A 25358-nucleotide genomic window follows, 5' to 3' on the forward strand; every position below is an offset into this window, starting at 1 on the left:
TTTCTTTTTTTTATTTTCACCTGCCAGCCTGAAGTTCCCGAGAGCTCAACTGTGCTACCCGAACATGAGAAAGCGGTCTCTGCCATCACTAGTAGCGACAGCAACGATACTGTCTTAAACGGCTTAATCGACCAGTACCAATCACTGATGAAAGTATATCGCGGCTGCTCATAATGGCGAGCGGCGCGTATTCACGTGCGCGAAAGATGGGACGCTTGCCTCACGCCACGCAGTCGGAGTTTTCGAAGCAGCAAGCTACCATTCGCTTGAACGCAAATAAAAAATTAGCGTAGCTTGCACTGGAGGCGCAATGCTAAAGAGACAGCGGAGCTGATGGGCCTCTAGCTAGTCCTTGCTTTTGGGCTAGGCTTAGCACTACCAAGTCATCCCCAGCATTTCCCAGAATTTATTGATTGATCAATAATTAATTACCTTACCTAAGAACTTCTAGATATCGCTGTTACCAAAATCTGCAAGTCGTGCGCGAAACCCATGTAAGTAAGCATCATTAGGGCACGAGAGCTTCGGCGCCGCATTTCAAACCTGTCTCCAACAGGTATACAAATCCTATTATGTCCGTCGCTAAGCAAACATAACGTAGCAGTTACCAAGATGCACGTGTGCAAAAATAGTAATGCAAAATGACCGCATAATCAGCATGTACTACATACAAAGCTCGAACAAATACGATGCTGAACACGTAATCAGCGGGTAACAACCGAAATCAAAGAGCAGCAGGTAGTTTTAAACGTTCACCTCACATGCTGGAACGAACAGCCGATGTAATTTCTTAAAATACATGAATTTTTCTCGGTGGTGGAGTCGCAGAGATGTCTGGGGAGCTCGTGAGCAGTAATCAACGAGCGGGTACTGGTGGTGGTGTGATTACAGTGCCTAGAATATACTTACTAGGCACTGTAGTGTGGTTGAACAGTTGACTACAACCAATATGGTGGCAGTGCTACTTCCGGAAAACCGGTGCATCGGCAGATCGGCCGGTGGGATCGGTCTATTGGGACCTCGTTCTACATTACATTGCCTTGACCTATAATTCTTCTCGTCTTGACACTGCCGGCTATTCCCCGTTCTACCTCTTATGTGGCCATAAACCCACATTACAGGTAGACCCCTTGCTACTATTGATTACGACCTCGACATGTGAACATGCCCGTGATGCCATTGCTCGCGCTGACTACGCTCGACAACTTAGACGCGCTCGGCTATCACTGTCACAAGAGAACCAGGAGCGCTGCTACGGCCTCTGTCACCGTGAAGTGCACTTTTCGCCGGGAGCCCTAGTGCTGCTTTGGTCGCCTTCCCGTCGAGTAGACCTTTGCGAGAAGCTACTGTCTTGTTACAAAGGCCCCTATCACGTTGTTCACCAAGTCACTGATGCCATCTACGAAACCGTTCCAGCCAGACTCTCAACATCCTCCGCTCCGACCCCCAGTGATATCGTTCACGTCACCAGGCTCAAGGCCTACAACTCTCTGCTTGCCACAGATACCTAACGGTGCCGGGACGGTACTATTGCCACCGGGGGTTGTGTTGCGATACAACAGACACTTAAGAGACATGGGGCAAAGGAAGACGAAGACGGGCATCTGGGATTGGCATGAGCTGGTTTAGATCTTGGTCTCTGTCTGCGCTTACTGTGTTTACTATTGTAAACACATTGTAATTAGTTCCTTTGTCTCTTTTTTTGTAGCTCATATAAAGGAACCTGAAACTGAAGTTCTTGTCGTTTAGTACAATGAAGCGTCATTCTAAACTATTCAATGGCGACGTGACGCATGCACGTACTTCTTCGCAATCTATGTGCAGCCAAGAATGGCGTGAACCACACGGAATTATTGCATTGAGATTCCTGAAACAACTCACGGCCATTCGTGACGTCGTGTGGTGGGGGACATGGAATTATTTTATATCAACCGGGGTTTGTCGACGCGCACCTTAATTGAGTACACGAGCGTTCTGGTTTCCGCTCCCACGGGACTTCGTCCGTCGCTGCAGGTAATCGAACCTGCAACATCGTGTTCCGCAGCACAACGCACTGAGCCACCACGGCGCGTAGGGGACTGGGGCGCCGAGGCTTTCACTTGGCGCTGGATACCCTGCTTCTATAAGTCATGCTGTCTTTTCCCTTTCTCGGTAAAGCTTCGTAAAAGAACGGCCACTACTTTCGATACCACTGCTGACAACATTTCGCCTATTTTACGAAGAAGCGAACTTACCTTTCCTGCAGAGTGCGGTTCAAGCGTCTCACTATTTCAGAAACGCACACGTTTCACAAAAAGCAGATTGTATTGAGTCGTGATCAGGCAGTGTTACCGTGTGTCGCACAAACAGAATACGTGGCATCCATTTAGCCTTCCACTTAGACGAAGAAACACGTGCCGACCGGACGGGTGCCCGTGATGTTGATGCGTATAAATCTAGCTCAAGCATAAGCGCTGCTGCAACCTTGCGCGGCCGGATCCAGCCACCGTGCGGCGCAGTACACACGCGCTGACTAGCTCCGCAAGCGCAGGCAATAAGCTCGCCGTCATCGGTATTTACCCAGGCTTCCCTACTAACTTGCTCTTGCGATCTCAGCTACAATGCGCGACTTTTTTCGCTACCCTGCGCAGACGGCTTAAGAACACCTCGCGCAATGGTGCCTGATGAGCCTTTGCTGCGTTTAAATCAATTTTCAGAGGCGGAAATCTTCGGATCTATAGTGGAGGTGACACCTTCTTTCTCCTAACTTTTGTAGTAGAAATGTTGGTGTCCACATATCGTTGCCTTCAATAGACTTATCGCTGAGATTCTATTGAACGAAAGACCAAAAAAATAAAAATAAAATAAAACTTTGCGCTGGTGCATTGGCTACCAACATTGGTCCTTTAGCTGACGGGGCACACTGCAAAGCAACGTATTTGCTTTACTTCTCCTCAATAGTCTGAAGTGTGATTCCTCTGTTCCGATAGGTCTGCGCGGACCGGGGCTTCAACAGCACGTTCTACCACGACGCAACCTACGAAGCATCTGTTTCGTATGACAGCTCGAAGAACTGGCTTTTTACATACGACAGCGCACTTTCGCTTCGATCTAAGGTGAGAACGTCTGTCCATGCTGTCAAGGCTTGTCTTTCCTCAGCGATACTTCTCCATTGGGTGGGCGCACGTGCACATGTGCGTCCATGAGAGTGTGGTCCGTGTTAGTATGAGTTCAAGTATTGCACGAAATTTTTGAAAGAAATGTTGTAGTCAACGTTTGACAATGTAATCAGTCTACAACCATAAATAAAACGATCACCAAAACGTAGTTTTTCTCTGTCAGTAATTTCAGGCTTGAGACTGTGTGGCATTTTGTGAGAGACTGTAATAGAGCGTCCAATTCAAAACTCATTGAAAATATCTGGAATTGAGCTGAAGTAAGAATGAAGTTGAAGGTTCGCTTCTGTTCTGCCAACGCCAACTGGCCCTTTAAGGTGATCGCGGCGGGTTCATAATGATGATGATTTACATACAACGGTGGTACATAGCAACAACGGGCGATTGGCCAAGAAGCAGGTGCTACCTTTCGTGCCAACGCCAACCAGCTCTTTAACGTGATTACCGCGTGTTTATGACTATTATAATTTATATACAATGGCCCATGCTCACAACAGGGAGTTGGCCTAGAAGCGCGTGCGGTGTGTTGATTATGACGATGATGATTTCCATCCATGGGGGAAAATTCACAGCGGGTGGTTGACCATGTAGCGGGAGGTGAGTATCCTTCCAATGCAAACTAGTTCTTTGAGATGATTACATCGTGTTGATGATTATGATTTCCATACTATACCCACATTGGGGTTTGGCTAAGAAGCGGGCGGTACTTGTCGTGGCAACGTAAACTAGCTTCTTGAGATGATTGCCACGCTACTATAGTAGGATACAATAAAAAAAAAAACAGCAGTTGGCAACAAAGGTACACGGACTGCGTGGTGTTGTGTTACTCCGCCAGTCAATAACAGAAGCAAATAAAATCGTCGTCCTGCGACCTTTTCTAAATGGCGTCATGCTTGATACGATTGTACGTCGTACTTGTGCGTTAGTCCAGTGAAAACGTATAAAACTACGCGCTTACAATTTTATTTTTTGTGGTTACCATCTTATTTAGTAAACGGAAAGTTTGAAGTACGAACTATTTGCAGCCTCCCGGAGGAACAGTGGCTGGCGGTTATGAGGGCGTGGGCGGGGCGTCATTGCAGACGAGTTGTATCCGACTATAGAACCAACTCAGTTTCGCAGCTCCGCATATTGGCCAGCGCAAGCATGTGACCCTTGTGGTGGTCGCTAGAACTAAAGGCGCTGCGGTCGAGTTTGGCTTAGGGTGCCTCGATGCCAGCGCCGGCGGCGCTGGGCATCGAGGCACCCTAGTTTGGCTACCGGTTGGCCGCGTCGGTTGCAGCGGCGCGGCAACTTGGTATTGCACACACGGTCGCTTGTCTGCGTCGGTTTATTACTCCACTGAAAAGGTATGCTGCCTTCGTAGTTAGAGGGCATGGGTTTGGCTATAAGTGCAGGTGCAGTAAGTGCAGTAGGCATCCTAAGGGCGACGTGTGCACTTCGATTTCAACGGCTGCGAAGCTACTCTGACATGAATTATGACTGGATATGCCCGCCAGATAAGGCAGTTCATAATCGATTATGCGGGAAGAGGCCAAAAGCAGGATAGGTAATGCGGGAAGAATTTTAAAAATCTACCAGAGAGCGTGAAAAAGCTCTGAAAAATTATTGTTTACCACGCTATCTGCAAATAGAGAGCTCCCTTACATCCTATATAAGCTATACATTTCCTTGGAGTAAGTTACAGTCATATTCCACGTTGTCCCACTCCCAAATTTAAAGGTATCGAATGCTGGGCGTGTTGGTACTCCATATTCACGAAAAAAAGCCGCGAAAAAAACAGCAACGAGATAGAGAAAGACGGACAAGAGCAGATTAGCAACAGTAGTTTATTGTTAAAATCGCATATATATATATATATATATATATATATATATATATATATATATATATATATATATATATATATATTGTACCCTGACACATACACGTGCACAAGCTTAAATGTGAGTGGTTACATAATCACCTCTAGTTCATGCAGACTCACCGACCGCCTCGCAATGCACATGTCACCAGACTTGTGAATAAATAATGCTTCAGCAATCGCCCTCGCTCTGGTATCTTTGCGTCTTAACAGCTTGGTTTCCTTCAGCAACAGTTTGCACTTGCATTCTTTGCAATGTAAGCACAAATTAGACGATGACTACCCTTTCAAAGACGCTCTGTCATCTATTAATCGGTTATTCAAACATCGTTCGGTTTGGCCGATGTACCACTTCCCGCCGGACCGGGTAATGTAATACACTACACCCTTTCCACACTCAACCAACCTGTCAGGTTGTTTAACGTCACAAGCACTCGACTTCTGTGTATCACCTGCAACTTTTCGTTCTTCTGCTGCGCAGATGCGCTCTAACTTAGTTCTTGTCGAAAAGACGACATTTACACCATACGACTACCCACTTTAATATATATATATATATATATATATATATAATGTGTGTGCGTGTGCTCACAATAAACGACTGTTGCAAGTGTACGCTCGTCCATGTTTTTCTATCTCACCCCTTTTGGCGTCTTTCTTTCTTAAGCCCAAATTTAAGTAGGCCCCATTGAAACTTGAAGTTCGCCCAGACCCTAATATAAGTTGGCCCACCCCCAATTTCAAGTTTGCCCATCCCTAAATTTCAGTTTGCCCGGTCCCCAAACTTCAAGTTGGCCCAGCCCTACTACAAACTTCCCCATGCATTTTCTATGGAGGCCTACGTATCCTTATGGCTATTCTCTCACACAAATTTTATTTTTTTTTGTTTAAATTGTTCCGTTTCACTTATAAAACTACCAATCCACTACGTTTATAATATTGTTACGGATGAAGAATGGGTTTATTTACAGTGAAAAGCGGAGACAAGACATGGGACGGTCCGAAACAACCGATCAGCCCAAAAACCTCGCGTCGCTTCTACTTCCTCTCCTACGCCTCTCCTGTGCTGCGTTACAGTTTACTCCGGGGCAGACGAAGCTCACCGAGCGAGTCAGAGTGCGCGTTGATGGTACGGTTTCAATTGTGAAACGTGCACAACTTGCGTCTTGCCTAAACGGCGGTTATCAGCTGTCACTTTAGCGACGACATAGGTCACTTCACACAAGCATTTGAGAATGACGAACGGGCCGGAATACTTGGAGAGAAGCTATTGGGAAAGTCCCCTTTTCCGAACCGGTGTCCACAAGCACACGAAGTCACCGGTGGCGAATCTGACGGGCGAATGCTGTGCGTCGTAGCGAGCCTTGGCATGAGCATGCGACGATAGGGTTCTGAGCCGGGCGAGTCGACGTGCTTCTTCGGCACAACACAATATCTGCGCGACAGAAGCATCTTCGTTAAGTGAAAAATGAAGTATGGTGTCGAGATAACTTTGAGGATGGCGAGCGTAGAGGAGAAAGAACGGTGCGTATCCTGTTACATCATGCTTGGCTGTGTTGAAGGCATACGACGGTAATACGGTATCCCAGTTCTTATGATCCGCTGAGACATACATTGACAGCATGTTGACGAGGGTACGATTCGTGCGCTCGATTAGGCCATTGGTTTGCGGATGATAAGGCGTCGAATGGCGATACTGAGTTCCACAAAGGCGCATTAACTCTTCCACGACGTCAGCGGTGAACGGCCGGCCGCGATCACTTATCACCACACGAGGAGCTCCGTTGCGGAGGATAATAGAATGAAGAAGAAACCCCGAAACATCGGTTGCTGTAGCTGAGACGAGTGCCATTGTTTCAGTATAATGTGTTAAGTAATCCACACACACGATTATCCAGCGGCACCCGGTGGAAGACTTGGGGAAGGGACCGAGTAAATCGATACCCACTTTCTCAAAAGGCGAAGTCGGCGGTCTAACTGGTTGTAGAGTTCCTGCAGGAGCCGTAGTCCGTTGTTTGTGGCGTTGGCAGACATCGCAGCTGCCAACGTACTGCTTGGTTGTCTTCCACAATTGAGGCCAATAGAAACGTTGTCGGAGGCGGTGGAGCGTTCGAGCGAATGCAAGGTGCCCGGAAGTAAGGTCGTCGTGCATGGCCAGAAGCACCGCAAGGCGCAGGCATTCTGGGACGGCGAGGAGCAGTGGAGCACTATTGTTAGAATAACTCTTGTGGTAAAGCAGACCGTCACGAATCACAAATGGCATAGGCCGTTCGGATCTGCGAGTCGCATCAGTAATCGGTTTAAGTGAAGGGTCGCGTTGTTGCTCGTTCTGGAAGACAGCGAAGTCAGGAAAGTCGGATGAGATGGCAGTTAGGTAGTCGTCAAAATCGTCATCATCAGTGCTGTTGCTCTGAGCGGGAAGACGAGATAAGCAGTCGGCATCTGTGTGGCACCGACCACTCTTGTATGCAACGGTAAAGTTGTATTCTTGGAGCCGCAAGGCCCACCGAGCCAACCAGCCAGCTGGGTCACGCAGTCCAACGAGCCAGCAGAGAGAATGATGGTCGGTAACAATCTTGAAATGGCGGCCGTATAAATATGGTCTGAACTTGTGGATGGCGAAAACAACAGGAAATTCCAGTTCCGTCACTGTATAATTTCTCTCTGCTTTCGTCAGAGTACGGCTGGCGTAGGCAATGACGTGTTGGCGAGCGTCGTGAAACTGGACGAGCACAGCACCAACGCCCACACCACTGGCATCAGTATGCAGTTCGGTGACCGCCTCCGGATCGAAATGGCGGAGAAGTGGCCCAGAGATGAGCAAAAACTTCAGCTGCTCGAAGGCAGCCTCGCACTGAGTGGACCATACGTAGGGAGTGTCCAGGTTTTCTTTTGTGATTAGAAAACTGTACACGTCTTCGGCGATGCCTTTTAACAGATGTCCCACTTTGTCTTCATCGGACATATTCGCGTTGACAATTCCGCATAGCTTTAATATTTCTTCAATGTACGTTGTACACGTTTCGCCAGGCAATTGCGCTCTGCGCGAGAGCGTGTGTTCCGCTTTCTTCTTTTTCGAATTCGAGTCACCAAAGCAGGCTTTCAATTCCTGGATACAGGTCTCCCAAGTGGTCAGCACGCGTTCATGATTGTCAAACCAAAGTAGTGCGGTGCCGGCGAGAAAAAATGCAACGTTCACAAGCTGCGCTTGCGTGCTCCATCCGTTATGGCGGCTTACTCTTTCATAGTGCCTTAGCCAGTCATCCACGTCTTCATCTGCTTTACCTGAGAATATGCGGGGTTCCGGCGTCCAGTAGCTAGGTGATCTTGGTCGCGGGCTGACTTGATCGATGCCCTCTTCGTTGGTGCTCGTTGACCGGCCTGCTTGGGCAGTGGCCATGCTTGTTGGCTCTGGTGGTAGTCCGGCCAGGCGTCTGCTTCTTCGAAGATCGTGGAGGACTGGATTGTCCAGGGCGTTCAATACCCCGCACCTCCACCACTTGTTACGGATGAAGAATGGGTTTATTTACAGTGAAAAGCGGAGACAAGACATGGGATGGTCCGAAACAACCGATCAGCCCAAAAACCTCGCGCCGCTTCTACTTCCTCTTCTACGCCTCTCCTGTGCAGCAAGTTATACATTTTTACACAGATACAAGGAATTATACTTTTCGCGTGACAGACCTGCGGTAATCGCTAAAGAATGCTTACGCATTAAGTGGCGCTTAGCTGACGACATGTAGCCGCTTTTGCAACCCAACAAGCAAAACACGCCAGCATATTGCATGCTCGAAACAAAACAGGCTTCACACCTCCGCACACCAGCGCGAGCTCCGAATTCTCAAACCTCCGAACAACCTTTCTCACGACGCATCAAAAGCGAAGCACAAAAACCCACACGGAACGCAACCGTAGAGAAAAAGGCGCGCACGCGGAAGCGCTTCCGGTGGCGTGACTCGATCGCAGTGCCGTTAGTTCTCGCGACTGCCACGAGGTCCATGTTTTCAGTGGAGCTGTGAAACTGAGTTAGTTCTAGTATCGTCGATCATTGCCACGTGTTGATTATGACTATGATGATGATGATGATTTCCATACTATGGCATGCACCCACTGGTGGGATAGGCGAAGAAGCGTGTGAATACGAAACCATTACCGCTTCTACCTTGCTTCTGTGCGATCAGCTGTCGGAAATGCAACTGAGTTTTCGCTAGCACACTTTGCTCCCATCATGCTAGATTGAATCATGTGGATTGAAGACGTGTGCAGTAGTTGGCTGCAAAAATAGTGACTGGCATGTTAAGGAATAGAACGAATCTGTGTGGCCAAGTTCGCGGACCGCTGCTGCAACTGTCCGAACGTGTTACCGGCCCCTCTTCATGTACGGCTTTCCTCGAGGATACAGAAATTTGCTCATCCGCCAGCCTTCTATCGCTAACCTTCAAAGAAAGGGCTTCATCCCCAGAACGTCGGCAATAGTGAGTACCACTCGTTAAACAATGACAAAGGGAGTAGCGCCGCTTCTTGTCATAATAAGTTTCGCGCACGTAATCTATGCACATCTGTCCCAAATGGCAGGAAAACTTACGCCCACTCTATCGCCGACGTATCAAGAATAAGTGAATGTATGCACATTTGAATGTATGCGCATTGTATACGCACAATAAATGAGGACTACACCTATGGCGCACAAATGGTCGAAGCTGAATGTTTTGTGACGGTCCACAAGAGTAAGCGAGTTGCTAGCTGTAATATATATTTGCTGCAGGGTATTACAATGTACAAAACAGCTACGTTTCAAGCATTGTGCTTGAACGTAGCTGTTATTGCAAAAATATTTGCCAAATAAAGAACAAAGAGCAAAACACATTAATCCTGATTCAATTCATAATCGGAAAGCTGGGATAGCTTGGAATACATATTTAGCCCCACGTTTAGAACAAGCACCATCTACGCTGCTTGCGCCCTTTGGACATAGTTTAATCAGCTCTGAAAGCGCTTTTGCATGTTCTATGAAGCTGTGATCAAAGCTTCGTGTCGTCCACCTAGTCACCGTCTACGATATCTCCGAAAACAGGTTTTCTAAGCCGCGCCGGCGTCATACACTTTCATTGTAAACAAAGAGGCAACGGAGGCAGTTGAGGCAAGCAATGGACGCGTCACCACGTGACCAAACATGGCAGCGCCCATGGGATCGCCGCGGAAAGGGTCAATAATCTAAGTTAAAATGGAAGCTGGGGCTTCTTGGCGGTCACTAAAGTTTACTACTGAAAACGCAACAAACTTTATCCAACTCAGCGCAGCATTTGCCGTCCAAAAACGATGTTGATGAACCTATGTATACGGATACGCCAACCGAACTTCGCGTCAAAAATAAAGCTCTCATTTTATGCGGTGTCTTAACTATACATTGTTTGCTTCATATGCAGTTATGCAAGACCAAGCGGACGGCGGTGCATGTCGACTACACTTTGGCTGCGGCCAACATTCAGTTCGAAGACTTCATGAACTACTGCGGCTTCGGACCTTACGGCCGGCTCGTAATGTTGAAAACCTTGGCCAACTTTCTAACGCGGAATTACACGTCGGCCGACAAAGAGGGCGCATGCATGGCGCTCAGCTAGCAGGACGCATGTGCATTACGTCGCTTTTTTTGTTAAGCTTCTCTCGTGACAGTTACCTAATTCGAAAAATATGCGCAATAAAAGACTATACAGGTATGTTGTTTCAGAAATTTTCAATTAATGTTATGTGGAAATGTCGGCTATTTGGTTAGCTATTTCAAAACAGAATAGCGTTTGGTTAAACAGGCAGAGAAAAATGTGTCGATGTCTATTGTTTTCAGAATAGCTGCTACGAAATATTGTGGCTCCTACACGAAGTTAGAGGACGCGTGTTTAAAATCGCGTGCTCATGTTCACAGGTACGTAAACAGCAACGAACTAAGGAAGTAATTAACGTGTACTATGTTGGAAAAATAAACGGATAAAAATTCGACTATTTCTGAACCAAACTAGGCTACCGCAGAAGCAACGGCTGCTGAGTGCCACGCGGACGGCGAAAGTAATAAAAGAAGAAATGTGTGACAATTTACCGGTAAACGCCAAAGGAATGCGTTAGCATTACGTCAAGCCTATTTCAGGTCCTAGATCCATGATTTAAACCGCGTTCACCCAATTGCAGCGTAGTGCAGGAGCTCAATCGCCACATGTCCTGCTTTTCCGAGGAGTGAAGTGCAACTGACGGTGGTGCGGAGCAGACCCCCCATCAGTTGTACCTTAGAGTAACATATGGTAACATATGCTAACATAGTAAACCATATGAGTAGCCCCTCGAGCTGTTTCGCGGCCAAGCTCGAAGTTCCCCCATTCCGGTATAGGTTACCCTACAGATCTCTCGATATTGTGGCTGCGGCCATGGCTGGTAGCTTGACAGGAGACACGACCCAGCCCGTGCGATGCCCACGCAGACCCCGTCGCCGTCGCCGCCCTCGCTACTGTGTAAATGGCAGCCGAATGTCGTTTTTGGGTTCGTCTGCCCACGCCAGTCACTAGTGCTTCGTCACCGGTTTATGGCAAGAAGGCAGGCAGTTCTTTTGCACGGGGTTTAAGACTCATAACAGCGAAGCTCTTGAGGGCTATATGTACCAGGAGATCGCGTCCGTGTGCAACGGAAGTGGCAACAATCTTGTGGCGTCTCGTTTTGTGGCGTCTCGCTCACAAGGTATATACCGAAATTGGCATGGAAGGGTACGAATGTATGACTAACATGACTTATAGGTTATGGCATCAATAAAGTCCCATGCTCGTCAGTTAGGTCACGACTAACGATAATAAAATCACATGTGGCGCATACCCGCTTTTGGGTATGCGGGTATGAGCCGGGGACAAGAAAGAAAGAAAGAAAGAAAGAGAGAAAGAAAGAAGGAAGGAATGAAATAAAAATAGAGAGAAACGAAGAAAAGCCAGCAGGTCCCATGCCCTGTGGGAATAGATGTTATGCGAAGCAGTGTGCGGGCAGCCTCCAACTTAACGCAACGACCATGCGAGCACCAAGACATAGGCGGCTGTTTCATGACCTATATGACACGCATGACATGACATTCCTGTCATGAGTCCTCAGGAGTCCCTTTGCTATGTCTAAGAGACCTTAAGGCGAAAGCCTTAGTCATGCTTAGTCATGCTCACGACTTCTGCCATCATCCTTGAGTGTTTCTCTTAGTATCCATGTCAGAACCCATTTCAGTGGTTTTTGAGTATTAAACATTTTTGCTGAGTCATGATCATGACTATGGCCTCTACCCCTATCCTTTACTGTTTCCTTCGCTTAGTACCCACGTCAGAACTCATTTCAGTCGTTTTTGAGTGTTAATCTTGTTTGCCGAGTCATTGTCATTTTTGCTGTGTCATGGTCATGACTATGGCTTCTACCACTATCACTTAGCACCCACGTCCGAACTCATTTCAGTGGTTTTTGAGTGTTAATATTTTTGTGCTGGGTCGTTGTCATTTGTCATGTTGTCATCATCCTTTAGTGTTTCCCTCCCTTAGTTAGTGCCCACGTCCGAACCCGTTGCAGTGGTTTTTGAGTGTTTATGTTTTTTCGCTGGGTCACTTTTATTTTAGGTGGGTGTTTCATGACCTACATGACACGCATGTCATGACATTCATGACATGACATTCATGTCATGACACAACGCGACATGTCATGACCTATCATTTATGTTCGCCATGCACTGTTATACTATGCCAATTTTGCTACCTACCAAGTTAACGAAACGACCATGAGAGTACGAAAACGTAGGCAGCTGTTTTATGACCTACATGATACACATGTCATGATATTCATGTTATTACCTATGATATATGTTGGTCATACACTCTTGTCATTGTTGGGACTCGGGTGGCGTTTAGGCCGGTGACAATTCAGCCATAGGGATTAGTGCGTCCAGGAGTAGGGGCGAGAGAAAAGGGTTTATTTTACAATATTTGCAGTGGCTCCAGATATGGCAGCCCACTCTATGTAGGAGCGCTTTGACTGTCTGACTGACTACATGTCTCAGCACACATGAGAGCACGTCAGGACACACCCACTGAACCCAATGTGTCCGCTTATTTATTTATTTATTTATTTATTTATTTATTTATTTATTTATTTATTTATTTATTTATGTAAGCATACTGCCGGCCTGTAGTTCAGGCCTTAGGCAGGAGTGGGTATTAAATACATTTCAAAGTAGTGTAACAAAAAAAGAAAAAAAAACATTGCTTAACAGAACATACGTGAAAATCTAATACAACCATCAGGACACAAGGATTTCCTGTCAGGTACACTTTGAGGAATATAAACGTTAAATACAAGAAAGAAAGAGCAGCACGTGTTTTAAAATATAATCTTTGAAAAACACTAATGACGCATTTTAGTATAAGTTCTACAACACAAACCCTCACAAAAAACACCAAAAAGAACACGCCAATTGCGGTTTAATATTGAATAAACCATGTAGGTAAAATAAAAGTGCAGGTATGAACAACACGAGTATTACATATAGGAATAATCAAATGGAGTAACGCAAGAACATATGCAAGAACACGATGCTATGTAGTAATAGATTTACTGAATACCATGTGAAGCAATATTAGTAGAAAGTTTACATTTCAAATCCTCTAAGTGCACTCAAAAATACATCAATTGTTGGACTTGTGACCACCTCTGCAGGTAGTCCATTCAAGACTGAGAAAGTGCGAGGAAAGAATGAGTTTTTAAAGGTTTTTGTTTTGCATGAGTATTCAGCAATTTTTATGGGTTGGTAAGAACGTGTAATGCGAAAGGTTAGACGTCCGATGAGCGTGTTTTGGTCAATTTGTAAAATGGCATTGTATAATAGATAGAGAAGGTTTAGCCTCTCGTGATACCGCCGCGTTTTGAGTTGCTCTAGCTGGGCATCTTGCAGAAGCGCGGATGGTGATATTTGCCAACTGTAGCGATTGAAAATAAACCTGGCTGACTTACTTTGTACACTCTCTAACTGCACAATGTTAGTGTCTGTCCAAGGGTCCCATACAATTGCCGCATATTATAATATTGGTCGTATGCTTTTTATGCTATAAGTCGTATCTCAGGCGTAGAATTGCCCAATGATCGTCTAAGAAAGCCCAACTGTTTCAGTACTCTTTTTTTCTACATACGCTACATGCTCATTCCACCGCAGGTCAGACGTGATGATTACTCCTAAGTATTTATAGCTATGGACGATATTCAAGGGTTGCCCGGATAGGTTGTATGAGAAATTTAAGGGTTGTTTTTTTCGGGTTACTGTCATCGCCACAGTCTTTTGATTATTCAGAGACATTTGCCACGTTGAGCCCCACTCGTCTAGTTTTGTCAGTGTATCATTCAATAAAGCCTCACCTTTTTTGCAAGAAATTCCTTGATACAGTACGGAGTCATCTGCGAAAAGTCGAATTTTAACAGGGATGTTCTTGGCAATGTCGTTTATGAAAAGCAAAAACAAACAGAATACTGATATTCAACCGGAAATTCTAGCTGAGCTAAAGGCTATCAGAGAGGAGAACAAACGCCTCCACGAAGAAAAGAACAAACGTCGCATGGACATTGCAGAATTATACGCCAGTCGTACCGCCAGTCAGGAGTCCCCACCAATAAGCACACCCTCATCACTATCATCGTCGGAGAGTTCTGAACCCATGCTTCTCGCGGAATCAGCAAAACCGACAGAAATCGCGCAAGTCGAGGAGAAAGTCGATGCACTGCAACAGCAGATGCTAGCCATGCAACAAAGTATCCAGCAACTTGCAAATCAATCGAAGAAACACGGCTCGCTTAAGATCAGCGACATAAGAAGGTGAAAATAATGGCACAACAGGAAGTAGAGCAGGGACACCCTGCTGATCCACCCGTAAGCCAAGATGAATAGCAAAACCAACCACAGCAACGAAAACCCACTCTTAATGTGGCAATGGAATTGTCGCAGCTACAAACGCAAGCACGGATCATTGAGACAGTACATAATTAACGCCAACACGGCACCGAGCGTAATCGCACTGCAGGAAACAGGCACACACCCAACTCAAACCGGCTACAACACACATCCTACCACGCCTGAAAGCCACGTGGCCACACTTACAGCTAAAACGCTCACTACAATACAACACACAGTAGACGGCAGGGACGTCGACCACAACCTAAATGAGATCCTGCCCCTCCAAAGAGGCCGAAAGAGCCTTTTCATACTGAACATCTACAGCCCACCCAAGTAGAAGCAGGCCAAGTTCGACTACTTGATCACCAAATCGATTACCATATAGCCAAAACCAACAGCCTACTTTTAGTAGGCGACTTCAACGCGGCTCACCAGGCATGGGGCTCCATGACAGCCACATCAAAAGGCACTGGACTCCAGTATATGATACAGCAGCACTGTCTCACCATCCTTACAGACCCCGCATACCCCACACGTCTAGGAAACAGCGTCTGCAGAGATACGTGCCCTGACCTCACCCTCACTAAAGGGATAGAACAAGGCACCTGGCACAACACGGAGGAAATCCTGGGCAGTGATCACTGCATCCTTGCCACCACATTGTACGTTACGCATGCACGCCGCCCGATAAAGAAGATAACACTCACAGATTGGACAGCTTTTCGCAAAGAGCGAGCGGATGACTCCTCGAGGGCTATGGCGGATCTCGAAGAGTGGGTACGAGAGCTCCAGCAAGACGTAAACAGACATTCAAAACACATCACACTCATCTCAGACATTACGGCAGTAGACCCGCACCTTCTTCACTTGTGGGAGGCCAATCGAGGCCTTGTTAGGAGATGGAAGCGCCAAAAATATCACCGGAAATTGAGACTATAGTATAACGAAACTCACGGCAACCGCAGAATTTTATGCTGGGGAGCTCACCCGTCACAACTGGCGACAACTATGCCACAAGTTGCAGGACACTCTTTGTACGGCCAAAACATGGTCGCTACTACGTCATCTTCTTGACCCCACGCAAAGCAAAGCAGTCAGCCAGCAAACAATTCGTCTTCTCCACAACCATCCAGGTTCTGACGACGACATCCTGGAAGAGTTGAGGGTGCGGTACATAGGAGATTTCAAACCCACACAGGGACAACCTCCCACGTACAGCGGAGGCGACAATCACGACCTGGACAAGCCGATCACCATCTCTGAGGTGCAACAAGCAATCCATGCACTCACACAAAACACCACCCCGGGCTAGGACAAAATAAATAACAAGCTCCTGCACAGTCTGGATGACGGCACCATTCAATCTTTTACTGACCTATTTAATCATCATTGGGAGGCGGGTACGCTACCAGCGGATTGGAAGCACGCGGACATTATCCTCATTTCAAAGCCAGGCAAACCCTCCAGCTTAGAAAATCTTAGACCAATATCTCTGACTTCATGCCTAGGTAAGCTTCTGGAGCACGTAATTCTTAACCGACTTCAACCTTACCGAGAATTCAGTGACTTGCTGCCCGAAACGATGTTCGGATTCCGGCCCCACCTTTCTACCCATGACGTTCTCCTTCAGCTGAAGGAACAAGTCCTTGAACACATTTCACCACACAACACCGGAGCGATCTTAGCACTAGACCTTAAAGGCGCTTTCGACAATGTGGCTCACAATACCATCCTTAAAAACCTAAGTCTTAACAACTGTGGTCGTAATACCTACAAGTATACGTACGCGCCTTTCTAACCAACCACCCAGCCACAGTAGGCATTGGCTCACTCAGAACCCCGACGTTACCTACTCGCAACAAAGGAACCCCACAAGGTGCCGTTCTATCACCCACCCTTTTCAACATTGTTATGATGAAGCTACCTGATAAACTCAATTCAATACCAGGAATCAGGCACGCAATATACGCCGATGATATCACTATCTGGACCACCACTGGTTCTGAAGGAGAAAAACAAGACGTACTCCAACAAGCGACTGACGTCGTCCAGCATTATGCAAGAAGCAGCGGTCTCCGATGCTCCCCCGAGAAGTCGGAACTATTAGTGGTTCGACAGAAATCCCGTAGAAAACCCAATGAAATACCCCACATTATACTCACCCTCGACGGCAAAGAAATACCCACAGTAAATCGCGTCCGCATCTTGGGCCTCCACATGCAACAGGACGGCGGAGGCGCCTACACCATCCAACGTCTCAAGCAGACCACTTTCCAAGTCATGCGAATGGTCAGCCGCATCACCACCAAACAACACGGCCTGAAAGAAGACGACGTGATCCAGCTCGTCCAGGCCCTGATAATCTTTAGCATTCCCACTGCCGCCCGATTCTTGGCCTATCCCCTTAGTGGGTGCGAGCCATGACAGAGGTACATCATCATCATCATCATCATCATCATCATCATCATCATCATCAGCCGCCGCATCGCCTACGCTGCCTTGTACCTTCCCCTCACTCTCAAAGAGATGAATCAACTAGACATACTTCTGCGGAAAGCATACAAGCAAGCACTCGGCCTATAGCTTGGACCCTCGTGACCAGCAACAACTGGTGCGGCGGGCCCAGGAGACAGCAAGAGCCGCAGGAGCCCTGGACTGAAGGCATCTCCCAACGCAAGCAGGAAGACGCCTGCTTGTTTTTTTCTCTCTCATAATAAATGTTTTTCCTCCTCCTCTCCTCGCTAATCGGGAGACCGCGAGAGGCGGCGCGTGGGTTATACGCGTGAGCGCGATTCACAGCAGCCGCCGCAGACATACCTCCACTCATGCTGCCATCGTCGCAGCAGGGCCGGTCTTTCGCGGCACTGCCCTTTTCTTCTCACGCTTTCGCCATACACTCCTCCTCCGCTTTCCTCCTCGCGCTCTCTTCGCTATCACTGTCTTTCATCTGCCGCAAGCTCCGCGTTCGCTTTCATCCTTCGCTGTTTTCGTTCGCTCGGTTACGAGGAACAACGCCATCGCCTACGCTCGCCCCAGGAACGGGCGCGTACGAGCCGCGCTCTAAAAATAAACAGGACGCCGAACGCTCACATATGCAGCTGGCCTTGCTTCAGTAGCGTCTCATTCACTTCTCGCTTGATGACGCAAGAAACAGAAGTCGCAATATGTTTATGCAGACCAATTGAACTTCGTTTGTATGGGAAACTTCTGTTTTACCGGCAAGGAATTAAAAGAATTATTCATTGTCTGTAAACTTGACTTTCAGATTTATTTTTCTCACGCTCATGTCAACTGGCGGTTGCAGTTGGAACTAGGCCGGGACGTTCATGTTTCCTGATGCCAGTTTCCGCCGAGTGATTCAGACCCTTCTTTCTTTTTTTTCTTTTTCTATGGGTAAAACCGATACGACCCTCGTCAGAGCCTTGATGCACGAGCGAGCTAGGGGAGCATATATGCTGACGTATGCTCTCTGAAGCATCGGCCAATCCAAGTAAACGGCAAGTGCGTGTCGTCTGCGACGTCACTGCTGAAAAAATGTTGATATCTCTGCAACAGAACAGTGGCGCCATTTGTTCCTCCATGTAACATTTCACCATGATTGTCGTAGCAGCAACAGATGTATCATGTATTGTATCATCATGTATCACATCGTAGCCGCGCTTTGACGCAGCGGTGACACATGGTGCCACTATTTTCTTCCAGTGACATCGCGAGCTGCCTGCAGACCATAGGCTTGATTAGTCCCTCACCCCTCACTGTCGAGAAACAATCTCGCGAAGACCACTGAGATTACGCCCGATGTAATATAAAGCAAGGAAAAAGTCGACAGCACTATTCACTACCCGTAAAGGGGGGCAAACAACGAGAAACATTAAGCATTAAGGACAAATTATGGCAAGCAACATGTTCAGTATCAAATACCCACAATGTTAAATCGTTTACACGGTCTCATAGGTTTCAATTCCATACCTTCGGATACTATCTATTATCAAGTCCATCCTAATGAACCATGATAGTGAGTATGCTTATTATTTGAGTTATGTGTTATGGTTTATTTTCATATGCTTTATTTGACATTGTGTATTGATGCAGTTTCTTATGAGATGAAGCTTTTGTGATGAAGTTCTTTTCTAATGTTTTCTCTGAAATTGTGTAACAAGACCATGCTAAATTTTGTTGTGTTATTGTTTCATTTCTGAAAACATATGCGACAGATTGAGATGCTCAGCGGCCTGCGTGCCAAACTGTATTTAGGAGCAGAGGCCTCATGTCAGGCTTTATAGCCTTTAGCCTCTGCTCCCGATCCTGTAAGAATTCAGGACAAATAAACTTGAATTGAATTGAATTGAAACGGCAACTCATTTCGTCCTGTAGCATGCAGGCAGCCTTAGGGAGGCCACATTCCGCTATGTTAAGTGGTGACAATTTCCTTTGCAACCATGCCACAAAAGTACGCGGGCGATCTTGACAAAAACCGCTTCTAAGGTGAAATGTGTGTAGCGTACGTTTTGCAAAAAAATTATGCACACTGGCAGAATAATTGAATTAGTGTTGCTTTGCTGGCTTTCTACATATGCGCCTCTAGCAATGTTACTTCAGTGCTCCGTCTATGTTACATATGTTGGTGTACACTGCCTAATATTAACTGCGTGGGTAACTGTCCTCATACGCCGTACATAATCACACTGCTTGAATTATTTACGTCACACACACATCAATAGGCACGTCAGAATAAAACTACAAGCAGCGGTGACGCACCGCCATCACAAAGCGGGTATTGCGTGAAATTTTTGTTATTAGAAAGAAAGAATTGTTTCTAAGCTAAGGGAAAATTATTGGACGCTAAGACATTTGTAGTTGCTTGAACACCAAGCGACGCGGAAGTCGAAACATTCCTATTTCTTGCAAATGAGGTATAGATTGAGTTTATGGCGTTATATGAAGCTTCTCCGTCGTAGAGGCGTCTGTGACGTCTGTCGACGTTTTCGGTGCCGCGTGCGGCCTTTCGCTGGTTGCCGTGGACACTGCAGCAGCGGCATCGACGCCCGGGCAAGTTTCAGCGGATTGGCGAGAACGGTCGCGTGCGGTCGTCGGGGGTCTTTGTCGCTGCCGCTTTGCCGACGGCATTGCGACCGTCTGCAGTCTGGGGCTGCTTCTTCGAACGACCGGCGGGCGTTGGTCGAGACTTTGCTTTGGCGTCAACCGCCACGGCGAGATCTCGTTCGGCTGCCGCCCGTGGCTTCGTGGGTGTTTGAACGATCGGCCTAGGGGTCACTGCTGCGGAACTCTCGGACGTCTGCGGGCGAGGCGTCACCGAGTAGCTCGCTATCGCTGAAGGTACGGCCGTCCCGCCTTCCGTGGTCATGGAGGAGGACACTTGTGAATGGCCGCTCGGTGTGTGGGCTGCTGTGACTGGGGTTTCGGCGACTGCGACTGGAAGCGCTACGCCGTGCGGATGCAACGGCGACAGGCCGGCAGGTGTCGTGCCTTCGGCTGTGGGTCCAGCGGGTGTTCGTGTCCTGGACGCTCGTCCGCTGCGCGCCATTTCCGCGAGGCCCTGCCCGTCGTACGCCTTGCCGCTGGTCATCTTGTAGATTTTGTAGAACTGGTACAGCAGGCTCGTGTAATACAGCTGCATGGCGAGCATGAAGGCGATAAATATTCAAGTGTCATATAAAACGCCGCTGCTGACCCAGTTTACCGACGCACTAATGAAAAAATGTTGGCAGCACTGGTTATCACTGTTATCAAGTTGTCGCTTGTCTCTAGAAGCGTCTACAGTACCCGATTTTTTTAACGTTGCCGGCAATTCTATAGAAAGGAGATCGACCTTTCATATCAGACTGTGGGCGCCTCACGAATATTGTTGCGTATTATTTTCATTGCGCGTGCAGAGTATACTCGTTGTATACTACAGCCAGGCGGTTAGCAGCTCGAACACGCGCTAACGGCACGAGAAAACAATAAAAATGCACAGTTCACGCATTTTTTTAAACGCGTGAAGGCCATGACTGACGACACTGGCTGCGAGGGGGAGTAGAAAAATGTTGCTACAAAAAAAAAAGTAAAGAAAGGAAACATATACAGGGAATGTGTGTCAAAACATTGTAACGAGAATATAACATTGTGAATTCAATTCTTATAAACATATTCATGTGTTGTACCTACTATAACGTAGCCTGACGTCATGCGTCGTTTTACTTTCTGCCGGTGCTCGTGTGATTAGCCGATGAATGAAATGCATGCTCGACGTAAGCTCGCCGGTCCGCTGATTGCAATGCCGATGGCACTGACTGACGCTGTCTTCTGTGTGCGGGAGCGGACTGAATGCACTGTTGAATGGCGTAAATTTTCCTTGCCTCTGGTGCGTTAGGTTGCAAAGCTTTGTAACCTAGCTTTGTGGCGAAAGCCTGCTCTAATGGTTTTATTGACTTATACAGTTGGTAATGATAGAGTTAGTAAGGCAATACTAACCAACCAAGGTAGCCACTGTTACATAGTGGGTCTCAGCTACCAATTCCAAAGGCAGTTAGCACCACCTGACACAAATGTGCTGTATATATCGGACCAGCTGTGGCGTACTCCAGAGTGGGTCCGATATATGTATTATAGAATAGCCGAGACCCATCAGTAATAGGGACTATGTTTTTTAGTGAGTACTTGTTACTAACTTTATCGTTGCGAACTGCAGTTATACCAAGGTAGCAAATCGCGTGACACTGGGTAATCGCGTGACACTGGGCTAGTACGACCTTTTTTTTTTTCAGGATTGCTTGATGTGTCAGACAATTACATTTTTTATTTTACAGCTCGTCATTCTGTCGTATATCCCCTTGCGACGCCAATTCACGGTGTCCAATAAATTTATTTTCATCACGTCTCTTGCACCTTCACAGTCATAAAAGCGCGCAGCTTCTGAACGAATTACGAATTTTTAACTCTTCGGTGAGTTCTGTCAAGTGTAGAGAATGTGAACTGTCTGCGATAACTCTCTGCGGGAGCGTCAAATACGATGTAATCAACCATTAAACGCATAACATACCTGTAAAGCACACCTTTAAAGGCACTTGATAAATATGGCTGACGTAAAACATTGTGATAAGCAACGAAAACGTGTGGACCCACTAAATGACGACACAGCCACACCGAGAGCGAACACCCAGCCGCCTATCTTCCAATTCGTTTTACTAAAGCAATTTACACACATCATTCAAATTTGCGCCAAAATTACAATCACAAGTGCTTCCAGATCAATGTGACTTTGAAGTCTTACGGAATTTTGAAAGAAAAAAATTGGAGGACGCTTATGTTTCGCTTTTAAGAGTGGAACGCGATAGCATTCAAAGATCCCTGAATGCTTGTCAGGCTTCCTGGCAACCGCAGTTTTCTTTTTTCTCCACCTTCGCCTCTGCGCACTGCTACCATTTTACGCTGCCTATGAGGCGAGCGCCATCTGGATGGGGCTTTCGTAAGTAACCTACCCGGGCGCGCCGCTGTTGTTACGGTAGAAATGCTGGAAAAGAGGTTTGTGTTTGAGTTTTCCCGTAACATAATTGTGTTTTCTCGTACATTCAAATTACAATCAGACGCTAGTATGTCTGTAGGTTGTGGTTAAGTCGTACGTTATGATTTTTTGACGGGTTTTACTTTGAGAAATTCAATTTTGTTCACTAACCAGGACAGGCACCTCCACGTGTAGAGACACTACACCGGACTAGACCTTCGTCAGAAACACCCCTAACTACTGCTGGAGCAATCTCCTTGAGGACTTTGGAAGTGACCACTACATCAAAGAGATAACATTCTCGGTGCCACTGCGAAAGGACAGGGTCCACACATATGTAGATTGGGTAAAATTTAGGGAATATAGAGTGGACGAACTCAAAAGTCAGCCACACCAACGTTAGATCAATGGATGGAACAAATCAGGGAAGATATTAAAGCAGTTACATGCAAGATAAAAACGGACCTACCGATAAAGAGCATGGGTAGCCACTTAGCACATATGCTCGAGGCCAAACAATCGCTCAAGACTAGATGGAAAGGACAAATACTAAATCGCAGGCTGAGGAAGCGGATCTCGGAACTAAACAAACAGATAAAAGATTACTGTGCCCAACTATCAACACAACAATGGGATGAGGTATGCAACACTATAGACAGGCAAATGAGAGGAAGTGGTACATGGAATGTACTCAAGCACCTCTTAGACAATGGCAACAACAAATCTAGCCAACGCCATGTTCTAGACAAAGTCATACATGAGGCAGTACAAAACATCAAGGAAAAGGACCTTATCAACAACTGGTGAACAAATACTTATCGTTAGCTAACACTGGCAACATAAACAAATATCCTGGCTACATTGAAAGAAAAAATCCAATACTAGACCAAGAGTTCGAGGTCGAAGAGGTGCGAACCGCACTACAAGAGCTCAACAGCAAATCAGCCTCGGGCCCGGATGGTATTACCAATAAGATCCTCAAAATCTAGAACCGGACCAACGAAAACATTTATTGTTTAAGCCCCCCCCCCCTCCTCCCCGAATGCACCCGAACCAACGAAAATTTAGCCAAGGATCGGGACAGGCGAAAGGCCGCGATTCGCAGCCCGGACCTGACCGAGCAACTATGGACCATCTAGCATCCCCACGACGTGGCCAAAAGCTGCTGCCGGTCCCAACGTGGGAGCAGCCCACTTTGTGAGGCAACTCACAACTTGCAGGACCTAATAAATGTTTTCCTTCCTTCCTTCACTAACGCCTCTGCGCCACGCGGAGGGCCTGTGTGGTCGGGGTGGTTTGGGATGGCTTTCTCCGCCACGGACGCCGGCGCCGGATTTCTGTGACGTGGGGCCCTCAACGCTATTGCGTTAAAATGCCTGTTGCATATAACATAATTCTGTCATTTGAGCTGGGTGATTCATAGAGGCGGACAAAACTTGCAAGAGAAATCGAAAGACATTTTCAACTAATTAACAAAATCTTCTAATTAACTTCTTATTTAGTTACTTTACGGTACGTATTGCAATTTTCGAACTGCAGCCGGTGAGCTTGCAAGTGTATTCACTTGGAATGAATTTCCAGAATGACACCAGTTTGGAGCTATGCGCCATCAACCTGGCCGTAAATACGCAGTTTTTCCGCTTACATTTTTAAAAGAAGGTTCTGTTATGCATTCAAGCACAACAGTATACTGGAACGCCCATGTATTTCGTCCCGCACTTTCGGAAACAATATCCCGAAACTGGTGTCCTCTTGGAAATTAATTTCAAGTGGATACGTGTTGAAAACTCACCGGCTACAATTCGTAAAGGACAATATGTGCCATGAAGTGAATAATCAAGAAAGTTTTTAGTAAATTTCAGTTAATTAACACACGTGTTTCAATTTCTCCTTCTAGTAATGCCCGCCTTAGGGGACAGTCCAAGTCAAGGACAAGAATTACACTACCTGCCAGTGGCCAATTCATGAAATTACATAAAAATTAACAATCATCTCACCATATGTCATCAGTATAGGTGCAGCAAATGGAGCGTCAGATACGTTATTAAAAATTATATTTGGCGACTTTGACAATGCACTATAGAAAACGCGCACTGATATTTGCGAAAAATAAGCCCACTAGCTTATGAACTTTTACCAACAGAAGCTTCGATAAACCTAAATTCTAGGTTAAGGCCAAATTACAAGAGCTTTTAAATCGGCAGAACATCTACAGAACATTCAGTCTTACGCTAGAGGCTCGTTAATTTTTATGAAGCTTTTCAATCGCTCGCGAACTACTCTTGTATTGCATTGTTAAGGCTACTTTAAGAGTGCTTACCATACTCAGCAAGTCAGGAGCCACAATAACTTATATTTAAGAATGTTTCTTAGCATTTTTTTTTCGCACCGGCATTTTAACTGATTGTGAGTGCAGCACAGTCACTTAAAACTGTTGTGTGCCGTCCATTGGGTACAACTTGAAAAACACGAGAAGTCTAAGTTAATGCGAAGCCCAAAACGTCGCTGATAACTGGTCCCAGTTTTTGGGACATTAAAACCCACAATTCTAAATAATCTCCCAGGTACTGTTGCAGAAATACACAGCGCGTCCTTTATTTTAAAACTACAATTACGTAACCGACACACTCGCCGTGGTTGCTCAGTGGTTATGGTGTTGGGCTGCTGAGGACGAGGTCCCGGGATCGAATCCTGGCCACGGCGGCCGCATTTCGATGGGCGCGAAATGCAGAAAACACCCGTGTACTTAGATTTAGGTGCACGTTAAAGAACCCCGGTAGTCTAAATCAATCCGGAGTCCCCCACTACGGCGTGCCTCATAATCAGATGATGGTTTTGGCACACATAAAAACCCGTAATATATTGCGTAACCGAAAGCAAGCAACTTTTTTAGGG

At 46.6% G+C, this 25358-nt stretch overlaps 1 protein-coding gene across 1 annotated transcript in view; it reads left to right on the plus strand.

Moving 5' to 3' along the window:
* LOC125945014 (uncharacterized) overlaps nt 1-25358 on the plus strand; it is a 58102-nt gene that overhangs the window by 14109 nt on the left and 18635 nt on the right. The window contains exon 2 of the mRNA XM_049666545.1: nt 2970-3095. Within this exon, the coding sequence (XP_049522502.1) occupies nt 2970-3095 (126 nt within the window). The remainder of the gene's footprint in view (nt 1-2969; nt 3096-25358) is intronic.

Source organism: Dermacentor silvarum, chromosome 4 (assembly GCF_013339745.2).
Source record: "Dermacentor silvarum isolate Dsil-2018 chromosome 4, BIME_Dsil_1.4, whole genome shotgun sequence".
NCBI lineage: Eukaryota > Metazoa > Arthropoda > Arachnida > Ixodida > Ixodidae > Dermacentor > Dermacentor silvarum.